This window comes from Drosophila virilis, chromosome 2 (assembly GCF_030788295.1).
Source record: "Drosophila virilis strain 15010-1051.87 chromosome 2, Dvir_AGI_RSII-ME, whole genome shotgun sequence".
NCBI lineage: Eukaryota > Metazoa > Arthropoda > Insecta > Diptera > Drosophilidae > Drosophila > Drosophila virilis.
The window spans coordinates 4,894,101-4,921,709 of record NC_091544.1 but is presented as its reverse complement, the minus strand read 5'-3'; the positions used below and the strand labels follow the sequence as shown (position 1 = coordinate 4,921,709).

General features: G+C 40.9%; 3 protein-coding genes, 1 long non-coding RNA gene and 1 other non-coding gene across 6 annotated transcripts in view; 1 reads left to right on the top strand and 4 right to left on the bottom strand.

Moving 5' to 3' along the window:
* The window catches only part of Pli (E3 ubiquitin-protein ligase pellino), a 31,187-nt gene extending 22,783 nt beyond the window's left edge, over positions 1-8,404 (top strand). Inside the window, exons 3-10 of the mRNA XM_002054766.4 lie at positions 3,011-3,103; positions 5,398-5,629; positions 6,158-6,349; positions 6,417-6,605; positions 6,674-6,772; positions 6,837-6,990; positions 7,056-7,233; positions 7,295-8,404. Coding sequence (XP_002054802.1) covers positions 3,011-3,103; positions 5,398-5,629; positions 6,158-6,349; positions 6,417-6,605; positions 6,674-6,772; positions 6,837-6,990; positions 7,056-7,233; positions 7,295-7,421 — 1,264 coding nt within the window. The 3' untranslated portion in view covers positions 7,422-8,404. The remainder of the gene's footprint in view (positions 1-3,010; positions 3,104-5,397; positions 5,630-6,157; positions 6,350-6,416; positions 6,606-6,673; positions 6,773-6,836; positions 6,991-7,055; positions 7,234-7,294) is intronic.
* Positions 8,405-8,463: 59 nt separating this feature from the next.
* LOC26531559 (uncharacterized) lies at positions 8,464-9,259 on the bottom strand. The gene is made up of 2 exons (XR_001450107.3): positions 8,726-9,259; positions 8,464-8,645 (listed from the first exon to the last, which is right to left on the bottom strand). It is a non-coding gene; the product is annotated as an uncharacterized lncRNA (long non-coding RNA).
* On the bottom strand, positions 9,102-9,267 carry LOC6630525 (U1 spliceosomal RNA). The gene has a single exon (XR_049161.2). It is a non-coding gene; the product is annotated as a U1 spliceosomal RNA (small nuclear RNA).
* Positions 9,268-9,605: 338 nt separating this feature from the next.
* Positions 9,606-12,245, bottom strand: LOC6630526 (larval serum protein 1 beta chain). The gene is made up of 2 exons (XM_002054767.4): positions 11,941-12,245; positions 9,606-11,881 (listed from the first exon to the last, which is right to left on the bottom strand). The coding sequence occupies exons 1-2, from the start codon at positions 12,148-12,150 to the stop codon at positions 9,725-9,727; spliced, it is 2,367 nt and encodes a 788-aa protein (XP_002054803.1). The 5' UTR covers positions 12,151-12,245; the 3' UTR covers positions 9,606-9,724.
* Positions 12,246-14,131: 1,886 nt separating this feature from the next.
* The window catches only part of LOC6630527 (protein Skeletor, isoforms B/C), a 28,623-nt gene continuing 15,145 nt past the window's right edge, over positions 14,132-27,609 (bottom strand). Inside the window, exons 2-14 of one of the 2 annotated variants that reach the window (XM_002054768.4) lie at positions 27,391-27,467; positions 27,180-27,331; positions 19,145-19,256; positions 17,764-17,897; positions 17,628-17,712; positions 16,881-17,081; positions 16,701-16,721; positions 16,290-16,614; positions 16,018-16,232; positions 15,681-15,952; positions 15,491-15,621; positions 15,266-15,429; positions 14,132-15,203 (exon numbers count right to left, since the gene is read on the bottom strand). In XM_002054768.4, the coding sequence (XP_002054804.2) occupies positions 15,033-15,203; positions 15,266-15,429; positions 15,491-15,621; positions 15,681-15,952; positions 16,018-16,232; positions 16,290-16,614; positions 16,701-16,721; positions 16,881-17,081; positions 17,628-17,712; positions 17,764-17,897; positions 19,145-19,256; positions 27,180-27,331; positions 27,391-27,467 (2,060 nt within the window). In that variant the 3' untranslated portion in view covers positions 14,132-15,032. The remainder of the gene's footprint in view (positions 15,204-15,265; positions 15,430-15,490; positions 15,622-15,680; positions 15,953-16,017; positions 16,233-16,289; positions 16,615-16,700; positions 16,722-16,880; positions 17,082-17,627; positions 17,713-17,763; positions 17,898-19,144; positions 19,257-27,179; positions 27,332-27,390; positions 27,468-27,609) is intronic. The other variant, XM_032439122.2, reaches the window with a different exon arrangement.

Below are 27,609 nucleotides of genomic sequence, written 5' to 3'. Positions count from 1 at the left end.
TGGGTTGCATGTGGCAAACACGGCAAAAACAGCTAACAAGAAAAAAAAAAATCGATTGCAGCATGTTGTCAGGCAATGGCTAAGCGTGTGCTCGACTGTGTGTGTGTGTGTGTGTCTAAGGTAAATAATAATATACATTTATAAGCCTTTCAAGCACACACACACACACACACACACAGATACCCATACACAGACATGTATAAAAATTGATTTCCCACAAATAGCGCTGGCAACTAAACAGACAAAGATACGCCGGATACAGGCACAGGCACAGATACAGATACAAGCGCAAGCGACGCGTTGGTATCTAACAGTGTGTCGCGCCGTATCTCATGGATACGTACGCTCGTGTGCGTGTTAAACTAAATTTTGTATACAACTCTATCGCAATATACTATATATACTTAGCTTTCAAATTGAAATATATGCAAATGACTTTACTCTTTCATTCTTAGTTTGAAAATCGATAAGCTCTCCGGCGATACAAACAGCTGATTGTCGAACAACAACAGCGAGTAGTTTGCTTTGATACCCTAAATGGGTGGGCATATTGATTTTGTGCCAATGCAACCAACTTCGAACCCAGCAAGAATATCATTCCATGTTCGTTCTTCCGTCCGGATTAGCTCGACAATGTTGGAGACACTTTAAATTGGGGACCTCTTAATGTCAAGATTCTTATAAATCATATGTACTTTGCTCAGATACCACGAATTCCTTAAATATCGTTGGTTAGATTATGCTTTTAGTACAAAAAAGTTCGCAATTTTTTGTAAAATTTTGATAACTGCAGCTCAACTCAGCGTGCAGGGTATTTTGTGATCGGGCATGGCCGACTACAGAACTCGGATTTGTTATTTTTGTAGCTGAAAATTTATGAATGCTTTTAAGAATTGAGATTTATGTGTGTGTGTGGCCCTTTTGTCGGCATATTTCCTCTTCATATGACAATTGCGCCATTTGGATAGCCCACATTATGCTGCACGCATATTTCTGTCAATTATTTTGTGCTGTTGTCCAAATATTTACATTAATTTAAATAGACTATATGCTCTATTGCAAAAGTGTATCGGATTGTTTACGCTTGCTTTAATTAAATTAAATGTATATTGTATATGCCAGATAGCGGCACTTGGAGCGCCACAATTAGAAGTAATGCGTATGCCTAATCAATTTAACCTAGTTTTATTTTAGCTGCACTGTTTACAACAGTTGCAGTTGATTGCAAACATTTCTAATTCAAAGCTGAGGCCTGTTGTTGTTTATAAAGTTTTCACTAAAATTGGAATTTACAGCACTTTTTTTGGCATTATTTATTTACTTTGTTTTGTGGGCTTGTTTATGTTGAAGTTTCTAAAAAGCGCAGCTCAACTTTTCCGATTTGTTATAATTAGTATTGCCTTTATTATTATTGCACATTTGAAATATGGTTTGTGTTGAAGAAATCAATTAAAAGTGTCTCGATAATTAAGCAAAATGTGCCCAGAAATTGCCTATTTTGTCAACAGACTGTGTAAGTGTGACCGAGGTTTGTTTTACAATTTAAATTTACCATTTGAATTTTAAATTTAAAATTTGAATGGCCTCAGGCCTCAAGGCATATCTAAAAGTTGTACTACATAGCAGTATTTAACATAATTGTTATGTAAAGAGCGGCCACTGTTAACATAATAACTTTGTTGTCTTGCAACTGAGACAATCAGATGCAAATTATGCGCTCAAATGCATTTTGGCCACATTGTCTGAGGGCGACGTGCACAGATGTAGCTCTTCAGGCAAAAGCAGGCCGCTATGTTAACTAACAGACCAGACCAGACCAGAGGCTAACAGTTCACAGTTAACAGCGCAGACATGCAAGTCAACAGCTAACAGTCAACTGTTAGCAGAGCCTGATGCGCTGTTAATGACTTTTCCATTTGATTTATGCGTCAGCTTCTCGTTTGGCTTGAGCCTTAAATCAGACTGTACTGTATATATGCATAATATACATATACATTTATACATGTACTTGTGTGCATCTAAACAAGGCTGCAGCGCTAATTTGATGCCTACCGACAGGGCGACAGACATGCCACATTCCTATTTACCTTGCACGCGCCACAGTCTCACCCGCCCCACCAACCTCCACCCGCTCACGCTCTTTATGCGCACAATTTCAGTCTGCGCTGCACAATTTCAAGTACCCGCCCCGCATGCCACACCCCGCCGCCAGCAGGCCAAAAGGGGAGCAAGTTTAAATGCAACGAGCAAAAATCAATGCAACCCCAAAGCAGCAGTCAGTCCATCCCATCCCCCATGCCAACCCCTGGCCCAGTCCAGTCCACAGCCAGGCTGGGGTAAAATCCATTTGCCCGTTGCCCGTTGCCAGTTGCCAGTTGCCATGTCGGCGGGCTGTGGCGCCCCTTGTTTGTGTGGGCGTCAACCGGCGCCGTGCTGCTTTATTAGATTGCTGTAAATAAGTTTATGACGTGCCCCAAAAAATAAAAAAGGCATCTACTGCAAGTACGAATCTATCCGGTTCTCAGGCTAATGAAACACGGAGTTATCTATCCCATCGCCTGCTCTCATTGGGAGCAATCTTCTAGCTTATAGTGCGCATACGAAAGGTAACTCGAGGTGTTGCTGTAGGGCAATTTCTATGACTTCCACTGGCAAAGTCAGTGTCAAATTTACATGCCAATGAGTCGAACAATGAGACAAGCTGCACAACTGGCATTGTATAGCACTCCGCACAATGCCAGACATCGAGGAGACAGACGCCTCAGATATTTCCTCATTTGAAATTCTACGACAGGCAGCAAGAAAATGCTTTGAAATGAACAATTTCTTTGGCATTTGTGCATTTCGTAAAGCAAAAAACAGGAACCTTCTTTTATTACATTGTTTTTGTTTTGTGTCCATACCCACCTCGCAAGTATTAAGTAAGGTCATTTTTTAGACTAAACCTTTTCTTAACAATAAACAACTTGATCTAATTTCGGGCTTAATATTGTATCATTTGCATTTGCAGCACCGACGGCACAGAATCTCCCATACTGGCTGAAGACGCTGGCGATGGGCACGATAAACCCCGTTTGCGATATGGAGAATTAGTTATACTTGGGTAAGTTACGGTTCGATTATAACATTCAGATAATGCCGACCTTATTTATGCTACAATAATAGAACAAGTAAAAGGTTCTAGTCGGGAGCTCGCGACTAGCGGATACCCTGAACCCTCTTCTTTCAACATTTACCTTTCTTTCATTCTTATTACTTAACATAATTACCCAAAAAACAGGATATCGATATCGATTTTTATCGATTGCTTGGAAACGGGTTAAGTTATCGATTGTCGGAAACAAACAGGCAGGCACTCGGAGCACCTACATCTCTAGCTCTATCTCTCTAGCTCTTATAGGTTCTGAGATCCTTGCGTACATACGGACAGGCGAATAGACGGACAGAGAGACGAACATGGCTAGATCGACTCAGCTAATGATGCTGATCAAGAATATAAATGCACACACAATTGTTTCACTGTTTTTCCATACATAAAAACAAAAATCGTTTGAGATTTACAAAAGTTATGGCGAATATTGTTACCCGAAAAAAAAAACACAACAACTTTTAAAGTATTTTAAATGATTTTAAAAGTAGTCGCTGGTATTAATTCAAGCTTCAAGACTTATGTTGACATTTACATTCAAATGAAGCACTGTCAGTTTTCGTTGCGTACAAACGTGCTCTTGCCCCAGTGTGCGTGGCGTGGCGTGGCGTGGCGTGTTACCTGACCCGTGCAAGCCCACAGTAGTGCCGCGACTATGAAACAAAAGGCTTAACGCTTGTTCGACTGCGTTGTAAGCCGCAACCAGCTCAGGCGAGCTGCTCGCCTCGCCAGTTAGCCACATAAATTAGATACACGCTGCAGCCGGCCGCTGGCCAAGATTGATGATTTTGGCCGGCAGCTGCGTCGGACGGCTTGTAAATCTTGATGGCGGCGGTCCAGCTGTCCGGCCAAAACGCTTGACATTGCGCCGATTACCTGGCGCGCCGGTTGACTCACACGTGAGTGCCTGACTCATTGTCATTAGAGCTTAACGCAGTCTGTGGTATATCTTCTGCTTGTTCCTGCATCCTCCTCCGTTAAACTCCGTTTAATTGCTCTGAAGTCTGGGGCAGGGCTGGGGCAGGGCAGGAGCAGCAGCTCAACGTAGGCGGGTCGTCTTTGGTTTATTGTGCGTCTCGCCATGTGTCAGCAAATCAATTTTTCACTTTTGGAGCGCGCTTTATTTGCCCCTGCCACGGACTGGGGCAATCAACAGGCGTAATGGCTTACTCTCCATTTACCGCCCACTTGAATGGCTTCTTCCCGCTGCACAGCGATATATGAAATATGATATACGTATGTATATGTATGTCGACGGCATTTGGTATTTAGAGTCCAAACCAGCTTCTAATTGTTCGTGTTTTTGTTGCCTTTGCTTGTCGTGCCACTGTCAGCTCGTTAAATATCATTTACATTTACTTCGTCAATGCGCCCACTAATATATCATAATTTGAAAAACATTAGCGTCCAGACAATTACGAACTTCAAATGTCAACATATCCAACTGCATTGTCCGAGCTCAATTCTTAAAGTGTTTTCTCTATTTAATGTTCCAGGAACTTTATATGTTATATAAGTTACTTTAAAGAAATTTTTGCACAATAAATGCTTTTATGAACTTATCTCTAAATACTTGTTAATAAAGTCGCATGCAATAATATTAATATTTGTTGAGATACTTTTGCACAATTGTGTATATTTCTTGTATAGATACATTTGTGTGCGCTTCGAAGTTGATGCATTTGAAAGAAAATAGTTTTGTAAAATGAGTGAAAATGGAAAGGAATAAAAGCAGATGATATTTTGTATAAGAAAATGATTTGTTTGAAGATAAGATACATTCCAACTTCCCAGACAGGTTATTCAATATTTTCGAGTCTCTCCCATCGAAACTTTTCCAAGTAGTAATAATAAAAAGAACCCTTTGATGGGCGCTGCGCATGCCATTAAGAGATCTTTTATGGCGCACAGCATTTGACAACTGAAAAGACTTATGTAGGTACGTAGAATCCAATAGAATGCCACTAATGATCTGGCAATTAACTAATTCAGTCGAAGAAATAGAAAATGCTCTTAGGTTATTTGTGCTCATTAATCCATGGCTAAAGGGCGGGGCATGGCTAATTGTGTAAACACATTGCCGCAGCAGAACTTGACCTATAAACTGTACAAAACAAATTGTGTTGTGTGTCTGTTGCGTAATAATGTTGCCCCCCCAAAATGGGGTCTCTTATCATAAATCAGCCCAGAGAACGTCAAATATGCATAGAGTACATTGCCGCTTCGTTTCCATCTCCATCTCGTTGCAGCTACAATGGCTACTTGCCACAGGGCGATCGCGGTCGTCGACGCTCCAAATTCGTGTTGCACAAGCGCACGGAGCCGAGCGGCGTCAAGCGCTCCAAGCATTACATTGTACAATCACCACAGACATCGAAGGCCATACTGGATGCCAACCAGCACTCCATATCGTATACACTCTCACGCAACCAGGCCGTCATAGTCGAGTACAAGGAGGACACAGAAACGGATATGTTTCAGGTGAGATTCTTATTCATTTTTGAATGAGCGGCCTTCCCTAGGAGCGCATGAAACTATAAAGAAGGCAATGCGCGCGACTAGGCACTTATTAACTTAGTTTAAGCATCCAATTAAAGGTCAGGTTTTATTTGAAATATGCTTCAGGCCTTGCTGATAGAGTATTTTAAGAGTTGCTGTCGCTTTGGAAAGGTCAATTGTCAGATAATTTGCTTTCGCTTTGACATTGCCCGGCAACGATTCGACAGCAAATAAAACTATTCACATTTGTTATATATATATGTGTTATATTGATTACGGCCTGTCGACGCGTCCAATTCCATTTGCACTTCCTTGTTGGATTGAAGTGAAATACCAATATCGCATGATTTGGCATTTATTTGAACATTGATAGATTGATGGCTCAAACGACATTAAATATGCGGGCCTCTGTCTGTGTGTGTGTGTGTGTGTGTGTGTGTGTGTGTGTGTGGAGATATTTTTGGGTCAATCGATGGGCAACTAATCAGACCATTGCTCAACCTTTTTCAGGTGGGACGTTCCTCGGAATCGCCCATTGATTTTGTTGTAATGGACACGCTGCCCGGTGATAAGAAGGACGCAAAGGTGATGCAGAGCACGATTTCACGTTTCGCCTGCCGCATTTTGGTTAATCGCTGTGAGCCCGCCAAGGCGAAAATCTTTGCCGCCGGCTTCGATTCGAGCAGAAATATATTCTTGGGCGTAAGTCAAAATGAACAATAAATAAACCAATTTTCATGCTAATAAGCCTCTCAATATACTCATGCAGGAAAAGGCCACCAAATGGCAGGACAATGTGGAAATCGACGGCCTGACCACAAATGGCGTTTTAATAATGCATCCCAAAGGCTCGTTCTGTGGCGGCAATGCCAAGTGCGGACTCTGGCGCGAATGCTCCGTGGGTGGCGATGTTTTCAGCCTGCGTGAGTCGCGTTCGGCACAACAAAAGGGTCAGCCCGTAAGTAATACACAAATACAACAGCAGGGCAATTATTATATTATTATATTCACATATTATGTTTGCAGATCTACGATGAATGCAACATCTTGCAGGATGGCACACTCATTGATCTCTGCGGCGCAACGTTGCTCTGGCGTTCCGCCGAGGGATTGCAACATTCACCGGTAATTAAAAATAATTTAAATTCATCAATTTTCTTTGATTTTAAACATTTCTGTTCGATCACAGACCAAACACGATTTGGAAAAGCTTATCGATGCCATTAACGCTGGTCGTCCACAGTGCCCGGTGGGCCTTAATACACTGGTTATACCACGCAAAGTGAATATCAGTGATCAGGTTAATCAGCCTTATGTGTACTTAAACTGCGGCCATGTGCAGGGTAAGTTGACAGCATCTTTAATGAAGAGAACTATTCAATTTAACGCTTTCGTTATCCGCCAACAGGTCATCATGACTGGGGTCAGGATGAGAATACTGGTGCTCGCCGTTGTCCCATGTGCCTAGAACTGGGTCCTGTTGTTACCTTGTGCATGGGCCTAGAGCCGGCCTTCTATGTGGACGTGGGCGCACCCACGTTCGCATTCAATCCATGTGGACACATGGCGACTGAGAAAACTGTCAAGTAAGCTTAATTCGTATTCTAAAGAAATCCATCTAAAGTTATTTTGTTAATTTCTGTTCAGGTACTGGGCAAATGTGGAAATACCGCACGGAACCAACGGCTTTCAGGCCGTTTGTCCTTTCTGTGCGACACCGCTGGATGGCGCGACTGGCTACATTAAATTAATTTTCCAGGATAATTTAGATTAAATATATGTATATGTATGTGCACATCTTTAAAGTAGATATGTATTTGTAGTAATTGAACAATGTCGAAGTTTGAAGCAGGCATTAAAACTAGGCTTTATTTATTATAATTAATTAATTATACATGTATTAATGGAGAAATACAAGAAAAATATTATTTAAAACGAAAGTAAATTACATATGTATTTTGTAAAAGTTAATTGCTTTAATTGCTATATTACAACTGTTTAGTAATTATTCATCAAACGCAAACATTTACAATATCAATTACATGCAACAGACCCCAAATTGCATGTCATACATAGTTTAATGTTATTTTCTTTCCTATACATTTTGTCTGTTGTATAAATTATTTTCAAAGCAAAGATTGCATAACAAATTCAATAAGCATGCAAAAAAAAACGCAGTAACAATTAATTGATTGATTTAATTAAATCGCACTGATTTAAGCTGCCAGCTGCCTAAACTGTGTATATGTAATTCTGTATAAACATAAGATTGAATCATAATTTAAATATTAAATGCGTATCTGTAGCAACATTAACAACAATATCAAGAAGAGCAGCAACTATGTTTTCCCATTTGTACTGGCAAACAATCAATCAACATTTATGTATTTTTTTTACCAAATCTAGAGCTTACAAACTAATTTTAATACTACAAAATACTACAAAAACAAAAAATGAAAACAAATTCTAAAAATATGTTTAGTTTCACATGTTTGTCGCAATTAAGAAAATGTTACGCATTTACACAAAATTCATATAATTCATATGCAAATTTCTATAAATTATCTCAGCCTTTCGTACATATTACATTTCTGTCTGTACACATTATGGATTATTACGTTAATTACTATTACATTACATCAAAAAATTATTCGTATTATTATTTTGTATGCAAAGAAAAAAAAAACAAAAAAAAATAGGAAAGTTCAACAAAAACACTCTGTGTTCATAAAATGTTGCGACACGATAATGTTACCAATTACAACATTACAAATTAAAATAAATATAAACTGTAAAATAAAAATCTAGCGTACACATACAAATATACAAACGCAAGTATATTTTCATTAAAGCGTGCATTGCATAAAAACTAACTCTCTTGTGTTTCAGTTTAGTAGATTCTTCTTTTCCTCGCAGATCCAATTTGGCTGGAAAGCATCCGTCGAATTTTATCCTCTGAGCTTAATTTATTTTATTTTTAAAAAGTTCCTTATGGTAACTATATGACATAGCATATATATAAATTACAAATGCCCCATTTGGCCAAGATATCTTGATAAGTAAAACAGTTGTTCATACCTTCTTTTCGCGGCCGTTCCTTTGGCAGCTGTATCAATATGATATAGTAGCTCGATCCATGGCTATATTGGTACTTTCCTTATTAATAGCCATTTCCGAATGCATCAATAACGTCATCCATATATCATTTTCACAGGGTAGCAAAATTTGTCCAGATAAGTATTTCAGCCCTCCATCGATTTTTGAATATTCGCGCGCAATATAACCAGGGCTGCAGCGATTGCCGCAGTTACAGTGTTGACCATGTCCCGATGGTATCGATAAAATGAAATGGTATCGGTATACCATGGTATCGATAAAATTATAATATCGATATTAGTGCAAGCTGGTCACACTGCACACATCAAGTTTACGTATTCCAATATGTATTATAAATGTCGGGACGGCGCGAACGCCATTCCCGGCTACCAAAAATTACACGCACGAGTTATTCACATTAGGAATAATCGCAGAGGTCAACTCGACCGAATGTGCAATGGCCAAGCCTCACTCCGGAGGAACCGCCTTCGTGATCACGGTTAACCTCTACGCCAGGTAAGTATGAGTTTCTCGGCACTGAGCTTGGCATACCATGGGCACTCTGCTAGAACCGTTTGAGAATCATAAGCTCCTACAAATGTAAAAACGCCCCTGAAAGTATGCAGCATAAAAATGATATTACTGAATTGTGGTGAGTTTGTGAGCACCAAGCAAATATTTTAGTCAATCTATAAGAGATTACAAGCAAATGCTTATTATAGCGAATAATGTTTTATTTAATTAATTGAATGTAGCGTACGCATAAGCATTTTGTTATGCTTGTTGATTTGTCTTTTATACATTCTTATGAGAAATATATTGTGCTAGTTGAATGTTAAATTATGTTAGAAATCAAATGCAGTTTTGTGTTTTTCGAAAGTTTATTTCACTTTTTGCTCAACTTAGAATCTAACTTTTGCAACCATTTCCATATATGCGATCGTCATCAAAGGTGTCCGGCTATCCCGCCTATCGTTCCACTCAAAACTTGAAATGCTTGGTGTAGTAGTCATGGAAGAAAGTGTAGTCGAAGTGGCCGTAGTTGGTGTAGCCCTTGTACTTGTAGTATGGCTCCATGGTGTCAACGTGGTAGATGGGTACATCCTTGAAGTACATGTTGGGCACGAAGAATTCGTACTCATCGATCTCGCGATCGAAGGGATATCCAAATGGCAGATCATCGATGAAGCGAGCGCCGGATCCAATGCCGCAAGAGTAGGTGTAGTCAAAGTTGGAGAACTGTTCGTGGGTGCTGGGTGCGGTGTATGGCATAACCATGAAGAACATTTGCATGGGCATGCCCTTCTTCCAGCCCATGGGCAAGATGAGGCGATCGGGGAAGCCGCAGTGAGGCTCACTGATGTCCAGAGGGAATTTGTACTTGCCATCAAAGGCCATCATGGTGTAGTAGTAGAGTTCGCTGTAGCTGGTGCGATCCTTGACGGTCCAGAAGAAGTCCTTAGAGTTGCGGGTGATCATGTTGCTGCCAGCCTTCAGCTCGTAGTAGAACTCATCCACTTCCATGAAGTTCATGCGGTTCTCCGCCAGTGAAATGACGCGGCCGAACTCATCGAATTTGGGTCCAAGGAATGCGCGCACAACAACCTTCTCGGGCTTGTCGGACTCAACGGTGTAGGTGTAGGTGAAGGGCTTGTGGTTGAGACGCATCTGGCGAGCGTACAGCGACTTATCCCACACGAACTTGCCCTCGTGGAAGACCATCTTGTCGTTCATCAGATTGGTCACATCAAAGTCAACCAGATCGAAGTAGGTGACCAGCTCGCTGACCTCCACATGCTTCAGAGTTACGCCGGGCATCAGCAATTGCTCCTTGGTGTATTTGGGCAGATAGTGCATGAACTTGAAATAGATCTGGGCGATCGACTTGTAGAACATGTAGTACATAGGATCACGCATCATCGTCTCGAAGTTGAGCATTACGTTGGGATAGACCTCCATCTGATAGTAGTCGGTATCGGCGAAGTACATATGGGCGAACATGTACCAGAACTGGTAGAACATCTTGTCCATGCTGTCAACATTGCCCTGCAGAATGTTGCCAATGTACTCGATGGACTCGGGCTTGCGCAGATCAACCATGTGTCCATCGGCGGTCTTGTAGTAGCCCGTCTCGACAATGTTGTGGATGCGCTTCAAGAAGCCGGTGATCTTGTCGAGCATCTCAAAGTTGCCGTAGGTCTCCATCTCGTAGTAGTTCTTGCGGTAGCTGTAGCCAATGCCGTTGTAGTAGATCAGCTGAGGATCATAGCCCATCTCGATCTGGTGGTACCATGAGAATTCGGGAATATCGCCATAGCCATGAGACAGACGCTCCATGTAGTAGCGGGAGAGCAGCTGGTGAACGGTGTACAGCCAGAGCTCACCACGACGATCGTTCTTCAGGCCGAAGGTGTTGCCATCCAGGAAGAAGGAGTAGTCCAAGTTGAAGTAGTACCAGTATGCGTTCCAGCCCAAATCCTCGGTGAAATAGGACAGTTTCGACTCCTCGTTGTAGAAATCCAGATCACGGCTGTAATCAACTGGCATATACAAGACCTTCACGTCCTTCATCATTTGCTGCCATTTGGTGTCCTGGTTGAATTCGTGGATGTTCTCGCGAAGTATGAACTTGTTCTCGCTGTACCAGTGCTCGCCCAGACCCATCAGTTTCCACCACTGCCACATCTTCCAGTCCTTCATGTACAAGTAGTCGCTGCTCTGATACATGTTGCCTTGCTTGTGTCCCTTGAAGTACACATCCATGTACTCCTTTTCGTACATGTTCATCTTAGTCCACATCTCAAAGTCGAATTTCTCGGCCTCGTACACGAATTTGCTGTTGAAGAAGAACTGTGGGAAGATCTCATAGATGGAGGGCAGCATCAGGCCATGGAAGTCGTGACGATGGATCACGGCCAGAGTCAGAGCATAGACAAACATGCCCTCGTTGACATGCATACGGGCCCAGCACACGTTGTGGAAGAAGGTCTCGAAGTCCTTGGCATAGTAGAAGAAGTTGAACAGACCGCGCGCCTGCTTGGCGTGATACTTGACCAATTGGCCGAAGAACTCGCCCTTGGGCAGCAGAGAGTGTGCCTTGTACGCCTCGTAGAACTTCTTCATGTAGATGTCATAGTGCTGGAAGAGATGTCGAAACGGATTAGAAGGATAATTAAGTTGCGCTGGGCAAAACTTACAGTATAGTAGGACTCATCGAAGTAGAATTTGTCACCCTTCTTGATGTACTCCTCGAACATCAGAGGATCCTCCACACGGTAGACGATCTCGAACAAAAACTTCTGTTTCTCCAGGAAGGCTTTGTCCGCGATCTTCACCTCGTGCGTCTTATGGAAACTGGCCGCGGCGGCCAGACCCAAACAGGCCAGCAATGCAATGACGATTTTCATGATTGAAGGCTCCTTGTTACTCCTGCTCCTGCTCAACTGCTCAACTGCTCCGGATTAGACACACAACTGGGATCCAATGCCTAAAGACTGTTGCTTTTTCGGCAGACAACGCCTTGCTTATATACCCAAACAAAATCGTATACAATATCTGGTGTCAGGCTGCAGCTGCAGGTTGGGGTTCACGGGGTGACACCTGAGTGTATCTCAGGTGCTCGGAACATCTGTTGTCAGCAATTTGGTGCGCATCTGTCACAGCTTATCAATCGCCCGGTTGCCATGTGATAATTGCAGTATTTAAAATAAATTCACTAAATTCAAGAAATCAACAACAATTAGAATGCCAAGCAAGTCCGGGGTCCATCCAGATTGAGAATTGAATTGAATACGAATTTGGTTTTTATTTTATTTTTTTTTTTTTTTGTTTTCTTCACTTTTTCAAGTTTATTTCTAGAATATGTTTTGTAGCAGTTTTTGAATTAAGTTTTCTTGCAGCTGCTTATTGACATCAATGTTTCAATTTTCTACCACTTAGTTTTTGAAGGGTTCGCCTTTGGAACGTCCTTTTCGGTTTCGGTTTCCACTTGATGGATTTACAATATGTATATTATTGTCTGAGGCTTATTAACGTTTTAAAATGGAGTAGTTTTTCGCATGCATATACATACTTATGGATTTAAGTGCTTAATTAATTCATTTAGTTTCGATTTCGATTTCAATGCAAGACAATGAGAGTTGTTATTTTCGTTTTTTTTTTTGCAGAGAAATGTTGCTATCTAATATTACTTAAGTACAGAAAGTGCTGTGTTATAATCGACATGAAAATACTTTATATATATATAAATATATTTATATATATATAGTTAAATGTATTTATGTATTTGGATTATTCGATATTCGAGTCGTAAATATGTAATTTGTTTTAATATTCATGTAGATTAATTAAATACTATACGCAAATGTTTTTTTATAAATTGAGTTTTTGTTTCTGTTTTCTTTTCTTTTTTTTTTTTATTAATATTTGTTATTGTTTGTTTTTGCCTCTTTGTGTTGGACTCTTGTGCGCTTAGCTGCAAAATAATCTATACAAATATTCAATTGCCTTACAAACTCAATCGAGCCCCAGGTCGTAAGCCTATACCTCTGTATATACGTAAAACTCAAATGTTATTATCAAAATTTCTAATAATTTGATGGCTATTTGATGCCCATTTGCTGGATTTGAGCTCTGTTTTCTGGTCACTTAAATATCAATGCAAATAGTCGAAATCAATTCTACTTTTATAGCGTTACAAAAGAAAAAGAAACAACAAATTAGAAAGAGTATCAAGAAAGTCACACAACAGAAACTTAACAGATTGATGAGTACTAAAGACTTTACTAAATATGTGTTCCAAGTGTTTCTCAAGAGCTAGAAATAGTCTTTCAAATGTGTATTCATATTTTGTATATACATTTTGTTTATGCTAAATATTGAATAGTTTATATTATTTTTTTTTTTTGCTTTTTTCTTCATATTTTTTGTATATATCAAACCCATGCCCAAATCGTACGTACAACTACCAAAAGGTATACAGTACAAATATTACTTAATTTCAATTAATTAATATTGTCAAATATTTCATTTTCCAACACGTATTCAACACACTTCTCAAGTGACTTCTCTTCTTTTTTTTTACTTTTTATAAGTATTCATATTATTCGACATTCGATTATTGTCCCAATTTGTATGCGCATCATTTTATTGTCTTTACATAGGGCATATTATAAACGGCAAAGAACAAAAGTGATGTATACATTTATTTATAAAAAACATCAATTATGCAAAGAGTTAAAAAGTTACAAGAAAAACAGTTGATAACAAAAACTGACGCCACATCACTAAATATTTATACTTTATTACTCCTGAATATTCTCATGAATATTTTTTATTACAAGAAGCACCACAGTAGTCAGTAGCAATAAAAATAAACTCCATTCCATATTGTAGTAAATATATGTATATGTATACTATATATAAGTATGTGTTCTTTACGCTTTACGTCATACATTTAAAATGTGTACATTTATTGTATTTATTGTATTGTTCTGCTCAATTCAACTGAGATTTGCATATGCCTTGCTTTATTGTCATATCTCTCGTTACCAAACTCTTAACATTATTAACTCCTTATTATACAATCGTATTTGAGCTTCAGTTTCGGCTCAATATATTGTTTTGCGCACATTCATTTATTGTCATCGTGTCGCGTTTTTATTGTCGGCTTGCATTTACATAGAATCGCCTTTTAAGTAGATATATAAATTCATATATCTATATGTGTATATGTATGTGTATAAGTAGTAGTTGTTGCTAGAAAAATTACAATTTTACTGTAAATGTAAATGTATAAGTAAGTTTCGTATGTTGTGCATACACGTAAAAAAGTAGAATTCCATACACGTAAATATACAAAGAGTTCTTGCTGCGCCTCCATCGAATCCTGGCCCTACTGCATCCCCTTGCTTGTATCTGTATCTACAGCTACAGTGGGTACAGTAAGTACGCACCACTGCCGTTTGCACACGCACACAATAGTTTTCAACAGTTTGACACCTTATAAATTATTATGAAGATATGTTTTTCAGATGATATTAGCCTGGTTGTTATATAGAATACGTTCAAATGTGCCAAAAGTCTCCAGCAGAGGGTTGCTTCGGTGCTTGAGAAGTCGATATTAATATATGTTTTATGAAATTATAAATTCGTTTAGCAAACTTGTTAAAAAGACTCAATATGGTTAAGGATATGTAAAGTGTGAGTGTAAGATATGCTCAAAGCAACCGAATTATCTGCTGAAAACCTTGGAACACGCCCTTACAACAATTTACTGGCGTTCCGACTATCAGGCAAGCAAAGGACTCGCCAGTCTGGAACGTCCTACAACCAGGCTGAAAACTGTTAGCATCATGTAGAAAAGCAGCTGATTGCGGCCCTGCTGCAAGCTGGCCGGAGCGGCACTTGCGCCTGCGTCCACCACGTTTATCTTCCAGCCCAGATTATTGTGGGTGAAGCACTGCAACGGAGACAGATTGCCATAAGTAAGCGCATCTATGTAATTTGAGCTGACGGACTAACCTGGTAGTACAATACGGCAGGTGCATCCATGGGCACTGTCCAGTTCATATAGCCCGGCTCGCCGTCCTCGCACTTGAAGACCAGCGATCCCTTGAAGTCCTCAAAGTTCTCGAACTCCGCCGAGCGATCGACAGTGCGGTGTTCCCATTCGCAGTAGCGGCCCACTGTGGATGCAATGGGTCTCAAGTTAGGCGCATTTTGAAGGATTTGTATTGATGTACTTACCGCCCGTGGGTATGGCATTGCCATCCTCATCATACTCAACGCCCGCATAGGCCTTCTGCTTGCGCGCATCCAGGCCCGTCTTCTGGCCCAGACCACCCTCCGGCGAGTCTGTGATGTACAGCGGATGATATCTATTGGTGGACATAATTTGACATCAATCGATCACATAGCACTCGTAAAGATAACCTACCTGGCTGGCTGTGCAGGATCGTTGCCGCCTTCGATTATGAACTCATAGTTCTGGCCACGCTCCACAGTTATTTCTGGTATCAGCAGATCGTTGATATACCAGGCAATGCCCCACGAGGGCACGCTCGTAATCGCTGTATATCCACGCTTGCCACCCGTCGCTCCGATGGTGGCGCGGAACTTGTGCTCACCCTCGATCTTGCGCGTGGGCCATGGCTTGGGTCCACTCTCATCCTTCACATCGTACAGCGAGTTCTTGCAGGCATGATCGTTCTGCACGCAGAGTTCAAAGTGGGCTCAGTTGGTGCAGGTTGTTGTGGGACTGGTTTCGGACTCACCCGCTTTGAGAAGTTGATGCGTATGTCGTCGGGATTGTGATCGCTGGCAGTGTGCGAGTGCGCGTTGGCCTCCTTGCGGGCATTGAGTGGTCCCACGGCGGCTATGATCGACACCTCGCGATCAATGGGTATGGGCATGTCGTAAATGGGTTCATTTGTTTGCAGCAGGCGCTTGTAGCGAATGCTGGTGACGCCGCTCTTGCGATCCCCGCTTACTGCAGATGGTAATTTATGGAAAACTTGACCAATGGAATCTGAACTCTTTTACGTACCCACGATCACATTATTGCGTGCTCCGATGCGCTCGTCGGGACAGACGCCACGCTGACCATCGCACTGTGATAAATCCGAGATGAAATAGTCCTCGGCACGGAACACTCGAGCGTTTGTATCGTAAAAGGCCACCACAACATCGGACTGGGCCATTTGGGGGCGTCCATTTGCGCCGGATAGGCCAAAGGCCATATACTGATCCTCAGTGATGCGTCCAAACAGTTCGATCTGTATATATTCACCCTGCAGCTCCCACTTGACCTGCAACTTGTTGGGCAGAACCTCGCGGCAATTGGAGTAGACGGGCCGCGGCGTTGTCGTAGTCTGCAATTAAAAGAGTCCAAATCTAAGATTCAACAAAGTTCCACAAACAATGAGGCAGCATGCATGAGGCTAGGTCTAGTACTTACGGGTGAATACCACCATGAAGGCTGATGCGGCGCGTATGGGTTAAAGAGATATACAATTGTGAGTTATGTGGGAATGAGCATATGCTTAAATACAGGTGTGTGTATGTGTGTGTGTCTAGTGTGCGAGTAGTTAAATTGTTTGTGTCTCAAATTCCACTTGTTGGCTTTGCTAGCACCTACCGTGATTTTCGTCTGACCCAATGCTGGCGGCACATCCAGGTCCTTGGGTATGAAGACGTGTCCAAAGTTGTGCCTATACTCCACACACCACACCGACAGCCAGTCAATATCGTATACGGTCAAGCTGCCGGGCAGCTGAATCTCAATATCCTCGCCCTGATAGCTGCGCAACGGGTCCAACGATCCAACCTCATTGGGCACCTAGAAAACAATGAAATAAAATAATTAAAATGCTTACAATCTCTGGATTTCAATTGGATAAGATGTCATTTGTATACCCTGAACCCACTTAAAATAGAGAGTATGATGGTCTTGTGGAAATGTCTGCAGATGGAGGCATCTCTGATCCCATGAAAACTTGGTGTTTAAATTTTGCTTTTAAATGAAAAAGAATAATCAAGATTCAACTTTCCATAGTTAAACCCCTTTCTAGGGTAATTTTAATGCATCCAAGAAATAGAAGAAATTTCCAAATGTTCGCGTTGTACAAGTTAGATTTGTGGAATGTTAAAGAAATCGGTCAAAATGTAAGTACAATATGACTTAAATGTGCTGTCTTCAATAAGATTTTGGCAAAAAAAGTTTAGTTTAAAACTGCTCAAAGACAAAAGTAGTTGCGTCCAACTTTGTTTTGCACAAAACCAGGTTCACGAAAGTTCACAAAAAAAAAAAACCAAAAAAATACCCTCGTATTTCGTATAAGTCGTAGTCTTGAGATTATATATACGTACAAGAAACTATACAAACCTTAATGCCCATGAGATTCGGCTCGCTTCCATTGCCCACCCAGAAATAGGCATCGGGTCCAGCGCCGTCATAGTGCAGGTTGGGACTGTCATAAATATATTGTAGATACAATTTGCGAGTATCAAAATGTGCTTACATATAGAATGTTTTTGCGTCTAGAACGCTTATGTTGCTAGAACGGAGTCCATGGGCCAGACGCCTAAATTCTGGCAGTACACGCGGCTTGGGCACATCTAGGCCAGGCGGTATGAAGACCTCACCAAAATCGACCTGAAACAAAATAAATATATATGTTCATATATTCATGTTGCACTCGCGTCAAATTTAACTATTAAATGAAAAGTAGTGTATTAGTTGCTTCGTGGTAATTTCGTGCATTGTTTTTGCTGTTGTTGTATACCAAAACGTTTCTATATATATAAGCCTTATATACATGCATGTTAACTGGTCTGTGAGGGTCCCCCAAAAAATGGGCATGCGCGCGCAGAGCTCCATAAAACAACACACACACACACAAACATACCCCCAATCTGGACAGCCTGTACTTGTGTTCGTGTGTGTGTGTGTGTGTGTGTGTCAGCCCCCAAGAACTTTTTTGGCTGTCAGTCAATGGAAGCGGAGAAACAGAGAGCGTGCGTAACACAAATACATAGACAAACACACACACACACACACACACACATATACACCCATATGAAACAGTATACGTATTTAAAACAGTAACAGCTCGACACCCTGTATAATTCCTTGCTATTCGGACGTGTGTGTGTGTGTGAGACTTTGGGAGACTGTGTGGGAGAGCGCGTGCTTGTGTTTGTGTATATGCAACCACTTGAGTTAATCAAAAATGTCTGCTGTAATTTATTTTACTATGGCGGCCATCTTTAACTTTCACAGCTCCTTCTGCCCAGCCCTCCCAGCTCCAGCCCCCTGCGCCACCTCCAATATCATTCGGCGAACGAATGTTGTTTAGAAAGAGTAGCAATAACATTAAAAGTTTTATTTTATTTTCATTTAAAATGCATTTCTGTTTGCCTCAAAAGAAAATTAATTCTCACTTCACATTTTTGTGTATGTACCCCAATGCGGGGGCTGGGGAGAGTCTCTGCGAAATGGGGTGCGGTCAGCCGGCTCTTGGGTTACGGAAGCGCAGTTGTCTATGCAGAAATGTAATTACAAATCTAAAAAGTCTAATGAAAACAAACTTTCCACTTGGCTAACAAAACTGACCCACATCCAGCTGAAGCAGAATGAAAAAAGAACAAAAAAAAAAAAAAACAAAAGAAAATCGATGCTTGCAACGCTTCTCTAAAATAGCATAATGCAAGAAAATAAGAAATAAAAAAAAAGAAGGAGAAAAGAAAAGAAAAACCTTTTTAGCAAGTGCAGTTAAATTACAAAAATGTAATTACAAAATGGTTTTGGGTCCTCACACTAAATACACACATAAATCTGTTGGCGCGTGCCGTTTCGAGCAGCCGAGAAAAGCGGCAAAATGGAAAAATGGAAAAACTTACCGTAAAGCGTCTGCACCACACCGAGAGCCATCGAATGTCCTTAATCCTTTTGCCCATGGGTAAACGCAGTATGATGTCCGTATTGTTGTGCGCCTGCAGAACGGGCGGATCACTGCGGGAGACCATGAAAGCAACAAATATTAGATAGTATACATTGTGTGTTCCTCGTGCCATCTGCCTTGTGCCTAGTGCAGCAATAAAGCCCTTAAAAGTCTACCAAGAACACTTCATCCGTCTTCCAGCCATTTACTCTTACATGTATATCTATCCAACCATATAACTATCTATTCAGAGTAAACTGCGCTTAAATAGCGCTTATTAAAAGTCCTCGACTATCAGCACAATGTCCACTGCCACAGAATGCACTGCCATGGCCTACAGGCGGCACTCTGACCCAGCCAGCTCTGGCCAACAGAGCACGCCTCCAATTTACTCTGTCAATATTGACGGGCGCTTGTAATTGCAGTGCCATTAAAATTAAAGCAAAACCCACCAGAAAATGCCGCAATGTCAACCTTGGGCTGGGCAATTCCTATTAATCGAAATATAAACAGAGAGAACAAATTACAATATGTTAACGAAAATTGTTCACTAGTCAGTTTAAGTTATCGTAGTGCGTTTCTTTTGAAGCTTGAGAACAAAATCATTATTGGCCAGTTTTCCCAGAACAGTTGCCTTACAAAAGTAAATGTCTTATCAAAAAGGTTTTTTTTTTCTTGCAAAATGACTTGGGAAGACTCAAATACATTCGGGTAAATAAAGAACTAAGAAGTCTATAGTCTGGAATGATCGACTGGAAGATACCTTAAATAATGCTTCGGCAGTGCCTCTTCTTCTCTCCATTAGCTTCTGATTAGCTTCGGTCTTTATTGTCCGATTCTTATTGAACTTTCAGGAATTAAGTATGGCTTATAAATGTATTCTGAGTGTGTATATACGAGAGCCAACATACTAAGTTTATTGAATATATTGAAAATCACACCTCAAAATCGCTGTTTTTCAATCTTTTCTCGAAAAATATAAAAGGTATTCTTGTTCTGCGGATATATGAGAATATTTCTAAGCGTTCATACATATTTTCTTTATAGAGTTGAAAATGCATCCTTTTATTTTTTTTTCAGTGCCTGCTTACACGGTATCTTCTGGTCGCACACTCTCGACTAAGCTTTTCGCACTGTTTTTTTTTACGCTTGCATAATTTTTGTTGACTATGAGGAAGATTTATGGGCAATGCAACGATGCGAGCCATGTCACATGCTCCCACTGCGCATCCGAATAATCATATGTGTTTCATGTTTCTGTACACAGTTTTTATGTGTACACACATATAGTTGTGTTCACACTTACACATGCACATGTCCATGAATTTTTATATATATATATATATGTATCTTTTTTTGAGCAAGCATTCTATTCATATGCACAGCTCTTTGACGAGCTGCTATTACGGAAAATCTGAATGCGAAGCCATTTAATGAGCTTGTAATGAAGATTTTATTCGTTTGCAATCCTTTTAAAAGGGTTTCAACGGACATTCAGACTTCAGCAGAAAGCCCTGAATAATGCGTGAAATGAAATTATGGACATCTGTGAGTTTGACCTCTGGCTTATACCCTTGCAATGGATATTGTTATTTTGTCACAGTTAATCTCTAATGCAATAGAGAAGAGAATTCGAGCCCAGCTAAGCTTGGATATTCCTATTTTAAAATAGTAGCATACAAATGTTCCTGAAAACGACAGAAATAATTATTAAAATTATATTAAAACTAAAATTGGTGGCTTTTTTTACTTGAATTTAATTTTAAGTTATCACTTCTTGGTTTGATATGATCATTTAATTATTATTTTAAGCCTATTTAATTGAAGGATTCATATATATAAGTATATATGAATAATCTATGAATAACCCAAGCCTCGCAGATTGACTCAGCTTAATGTTCGAGTTTAATAATTTATATATTAAAATAGGAATTTTGAGCATAAATAGCTTAAAGCTCTTCAAGTTTCTCGCACTCCAATGGCAATAATCATTACCAACTTGAAGTCGAAGTACGCGAATGTCAATCCCAAGAGGGCTGAGTTTTCCGCTGATTATTAAACTCACATGTCCTGGATTTCTCTCAAAGCATGTGGGCAAAAGGGGTGAGTGAGGGTGTGTTTGGATTGTGTATATGGTACGACTGTCAGTCAGTCAGTCAGTTAGTCAGTCAATCTGTCATCCAGTCAGTCCAGTTGGTGTGTTGTGTAACAAGTGTCAGACAGGCCACAAACGACATTAGGCATTAGACACGGCTAAGCACTTAATTTACACCCTCAAAAGAATGTCCGAGCTGCAGGTTTGATGTCGCTTTGACCTTTAACGAGTGCAAAATAAATTGAATGGTTCTGTGTCAACAGCGCAACGAATGTGTAGCTCTATCTGTAGCTGTATCTGTAGCTGTATCTGTATCTGTGAGATACATTCATTTTGATTTCCAGCAGGCATCTTCAAATTTTCCCCTGCGGCTGCTGGTTGCCTTTGACTTTGGTTTTCACATGGCAAATATGTTTGTATGTATTGTGTTTTGTTTGATTTACTGAGTTCGCTCCTTGTGCTGCTCCGGCTGCTGCTGCTGCTGCTGCTGCTGCTATGTGCGGGCTCAAGATTCAGATACATTGATGCACTCAGCAAACAAATCCATAAGCATCTATCGATTTTCCTGCTGCTGTTGTTTGTTTGTTCTCGTTGTTGCCACAGCCACCAACTTTCCCCCAATTAGTTTGAAAGCCTTAGAGTGTCCTATCCCGCAGGCAGGCAGGCAGGCAGGCTGCCTTGTTTATTTGTCTATCGGCCAGCAGCAGATAGCAAGACCAGCGCCAAAGTTCAGTGTGTCAATCACTAGTTATTGACTTGGCTGCGTTCACAATTTCCGTTGAATATGACAACAAGGCGCAAGCAACTTGTTGCGTTTCCAGTTTTTTTCCTATTCTATTTGGCTCGCTGGAATCTTTTTGGCTCGTGCCTTTTGCTGGCTGACTGGCATTTTACATTTGCTTGCCTTGCTAAAACGCACAACAATCGCGCCTGGCCCAGAATCTAGGCAATGAAACGAGCCAACTCAGCAGACGGCATTTGACAAACAGCGCCCCAGCCAGTCAGAGCTCAATCACCCCCCAAATAAACGACTCAAACAGCGACTCATGCCATTTATTTTGAAAATTATTATGAATGCTTAATTTTTTGGGCGTGGGGTGCTGGCGTGGTGCGTTGCCCCATCACCAGCAGAAGCAACAGCGCCAGATGAGTTTCAGGCAACGACCACTCAATTAAATTTATATGAAAATATGAAATATTTTGCAAGGGCGGGCTTTGCGGCATATTTCGTTGGTCACGCGCCGCTGGAATTTCATGGTGGATATCTTCTAGGCCAACAGTAACCCTCTATAAGGTTCCACAATAATTAAAATCAAATAAGTAGATGTTCTCCTGTTGGAAGTGCCCGACTTGCAGATGCCCTCAAAGCAGAGACGCGCTGCCGTTCAACAGATACGAACTTTCATATTTACATTTGTATGTTTATTCACAAAAATTTAAAAAAAAGCAGAAGCTATGCTTCCTATTTCCTTAGCCCCCAATATGGGTAATGCGTTCCTCAAATAACTGCAATATTCTACAAATATTTATGAAATACGACAGCATTTGAAATCTCTAACTGTTGTAAGCTCTTAGATATGATCAAGCAACCCATATCAATATCTATTATTTCTTGTTCCCAAATTGATGCTGAGCAAGAGCACTTTCTATGTAGTCGGAAAAGGAGGGAGTCAATGTCAAGCACATGAAACAGCTACAAAAAAAAAAACCGGAAAATTAGTTTTCAGGCAAGTTTTCTTGTATATGACTTTCTTGAATTCCCATTTCTGAGAGCTTTGTGAGCTATTCGAAATCGATAGAGCTTATAATTTTAATAATTTTACATATTTAGCTTTTTGACAATGGGTTTGAAGAGGATCGAAAAACATTAAAGTCGTATACCACAGTTTGTCGTCCTTTTCTGAGAAAGTAATTTCAAAATATTTTAACGTGTGTTTCATTACCATTCGAAATGATAAGTAAATTGATCGGAATATGACATTAGTCCGAGAAAATTAACGCACGTTAAGACCATGTGGAAGATCTTTTGATATTTACTCAATTTGAGGATATAGAATTTTAAAATACTTTTTGCAATGATTATTTTTTTATAAGCTGTTTGCTAGTATTTGATTCCAGATGATACTATAAGCCAATGGATAGAAAGATAGATATCCTATGGGAACAATGGGACACATAACTATAACTGAACTCTTCTGCATATCGAATTAAATTGCATTGATTTAAGATATTCAATTAGTTAAGCTGTCAACCAGTTGAATCAAAAGTCATGCTGTATTAATAAATCAGGATACAGGACAACATTTTGGAATCTGATTAAAGGTGGATATTCAACACCTCTTGTTCGGTCTCTGTGCATTGACAGCATTTATATTTCGACTGCAGATGGCAAAATGGAAAAAAAAAAAAAAAGTGAGCACTTTTGAACGCGCCAAGCCGAAAAGCTGCCAGCAACAGGCGTAACTACTTGAGGCATTTGGCGCCCATCGTGTTGCTGCCGAGCCTCGACAACTTTTTGTCGCTTAATTAAGTTAAAGGCTTTAAAGGCGCTGAGAGAAAGAGCAAAAAGCATTTTTGCGTGTTGCGGCTGCGTTGTCAACGTTGATTAACATTAACAGAATGAATGATGGGCCGTGGGCCCTGTACACTTGGGTGGCTGCGGCTCTTCCTGTCTCCTGTCTCTCTTTTTCTCGCTCTCTACCCGCTGCTTGACAATGGGCATAAAAACTAAAAACTTCGTTTTGCCACTTTGCATGCAACACATTTTAATGAGATCAGCATAAATCAGTATCGGCGTCAGCAGCAACAGCATCGTGCAGGGTGTGCTAAGGGCGGCGGCGGGGGAGGGTTTGCTATATTGCATTGTACAAGTTGCTGGAAATGCAAATGAACAGCAGCCAACGGGCGGCATCAAACTGGCAATGGGGCGTTAATCAACGACGCGTCACGGCCGCTTTCATGCTTTTCAAAAAATTCTAATTTAATTACTTATGCTCGATGCATCCATTGTGACACACACACACACACACGCACACTTGAGCATAAAGGGAAGTGAGCAGCGACGTCAGCAGCCCTTCAGCTAAACGCTGTTATATAATTAAAGCTGATTGGCAGGCGTCCAAGCCGGAGGCCAAGACCAAGTTGAAGTCGAAGTCGAGCAACTAAGAAGTCAACTAAGGCGGCCAGCTGATATTAGCAAAAGCTGACAAGCAGCAGGTTGTTCATCAATTGCATTTATCAATTTATATAAATATATATGTATATTTTGTATACATCAAATAGGAATAAGCTTCTAACTGATTACACACAATAAATGCGCGCAATTAGTGCGCCCAAATGTATGCTATGGTTAGCACTTAGTAATGGCGCCACATAATACAGCAATCACTTGGGCGCCCACCTGCCACAGCCCCACCCCTGACGACACACACACACACACACCCACATACACGTAGAAAAAGGTGCATCTGGCGTGTGGCATGTAGCATGGGTAATGTGTGTGTCTGAAAGCGTAAAAGCGTGCAATCGCTGCCGCGTCTCGTTCCGGCCAGGGACTACGCCGGCACCCCATATTTAGATATACACACACACACAGTATGCTCTTTGAGGTGGTGTCCTGAGGATGAGGCATGCCAATGTTATACATTGAACTAATAAAGCTCGGCACGTGGCATCAACAATGAAACGCATTAAAGTCGATTACAATACGAAGCTGACGACGGTTGCGGGGCGCAGAGTTTTTCATTTTGAGTTAGCATAGTGCAGACAGAGAGAGTGGTGGGAGTAGAAAGGGAGTGGAGCAGGGGACGAGGGGATGTGGGGGCATACACACACCATCAAGCAGCAAGAGCAACAACTTTGTCAAAGGCATTTCAAGCGAAAAACCACGTGACAATAGCAAGGGCAATGAAAAATTCAAAAGCGGATGTGAAAAGAGTTTCACACAGGCTACGAACAAAAATTGTTGAAAAACATTTTTGAATAAAAGCTGAACTTTACCAAGAAGACACCTTTATAGACATTCAACAACAAGGGATATCCCTGCAGAGGGTATTATAAGTTTATCACGAATTCTGAGCCATATTGAACCAGCCCCATAAAGATATTGTCTTCTTAATAGTTTTGAATCTATCTTAAATAAAATTGGCATTTTGTTGAATTACATTTGCCTAAATAAGGCTTTTTAGATTATAATAACATAGCAGATCAATCATCCTTTTTATTTTCCTTACGATCTCTTTACTATACTCTCTATACTATACTCGTATTAACCTCGTACTCCTATATCATACAGTTCCTTTGGGTGCAATCAGTAAAGTCTTAGGTCTTGAATAAAGACGTTTCCAAACCAAACTTTAAAACTTGCCAACTTAAGCACGCTAGCTGCGATTATATTTTATATTTACTATATAGAATGTGTACTGACGATTATAGCCATACTGCGTATCTGTTTCTTTTAATTATCGCCTTTCTACTCGATTTTCATGCTTACAAACTTGCTTTATATTTTTGTATCTGCAACTTATAATGTTGCTTGACTTTGATATATTCGTACACATGATAGGGCAGACCAATTTAGCCCTTATTTATAAATTACTTTATATTTGCCTATAACCTATATTTAATGTGTATGTTAAAGCTTGTTTGCATTCTCTGAGTGTGGACACACAAATGTATTGTGCACAAAAAATGTGGTAGCATACCATTTTTTTTTACTTTGCAAGGAAGCTTTTCAACATATGAAAGTATTTGTTGCGCACGACGATTTGTTGTTATTTGACAGTAAAAACGTGACATTTTTTCAGCGAGCTGCGAATCGCAGCACATTGCGATGCCACAAATCTTGGCAGTTTTTAAATATTTGTCAAGGAGCATGACTAAATGTCAGTGACAAGTGGAGGCACTTCACCTTAACCTTGGCATCGGATCAGCGGCGACTTTGTCAAGTGGCAATGAACATCAGTATGATACTGATACGAATGATAATGATAAAAATGTGTCGCAGCCAAGTGCCTAATGCCTAAGCAGCCAGCAAATGACGTCAAATTGTGCGCGTTGCATGCGCTGATAAGCAATCGTGAGGCATGCAACGACACGTTGCATGGAGACGCGTCGCACGCTGTATGGCTCAGCGCGGCTTAGTGCAGTTCAAGTGGACGGCAATCGTAAAGGAGGGGTCTTAGCAGCAGGAGTAGAGGCAGAGCTTGGCGGCCAAGAAGTCAGGTGAGAGGAAAAGCAAGGTAAATAATATTCACATTGGTGCGGCTTAACCTTGCGCCTGCAACAACTTTAAGTAAATACAACCAGAATGTGGTTAAAAATCTACTAGCCCCACAGCCACTTCATCGCCCGCCGGCCCCGCCCCCTCTCCTGCTGTCTGCGGCTTTCACTCTTTGCTGTTGTTGCGGGCGGCTGCCAATGCCACATGCTTACAAGCACACATACATTCTCGCACACAATACATAAATGTATGTACATATGACCGCAGATCTAACGTAAAGAAATAAATGAGTTTTTCGCATTAGGAGGCAACCAAGCGACAACAGCAACAACAACAACAACAACAAAAGCAACAACTAGAAGAAAGCATTAAACGAACGGAACGAAGGCGACTTCGCAAATGGCAGCCAAGATGAAAAATGTTTTTTAATTTTTAAAAGTGGTTTCATTGTCAAGCGTGCGTAACGTAAAATCTGCAAGGATACATGGCACGGACACACACACACCCGCACTCACTCCCACACACACACACACACACACACACACACACACACACATACACAGGCAGACGCTGAGTGTTAGGAAATGGCCCGTTGCGCTCGAGTTGTCGCCGCCGAAGCTGGCACCCCGAAAAATTTGCCCAATTCCAATGCATTGATAATGTGTCAGCGATACGTACGAGCCGATATATTCCTCCGGATAGGGTATAATATAGCCCTCTGGCGATGGTCTCGGTGTTTTGCCCACCCAGAAGAAAGCATCCGGTCCGGTGCCATCGTACGCAAAGGATTTAACAAACAGCGTCGACTCGTCTACGGCATAGATGGCGCCCTGTGAATATAAATTCATTGTTAATAGCTTCTCGAATGAAATCCTTTGAGTTCGCCTACCTTTATGCCGTGCGCAAAGTTCGTGAATTGTCCGATGTAGCGGCCAAAGTAGGGTTCCGGTGGTGCGCGACCGGCTCCTGTAAAGCAAAAGAAGAACAGGTGGATGCGATTAAAAATGAGAAGTTGGCTTGTAATTCGCTTTGATCCAAAACTTTGTACCAAAATTAAGTAACTTTTATCTTTTTCTTCTGTTTACTAAGACACACACCCACTCAGATG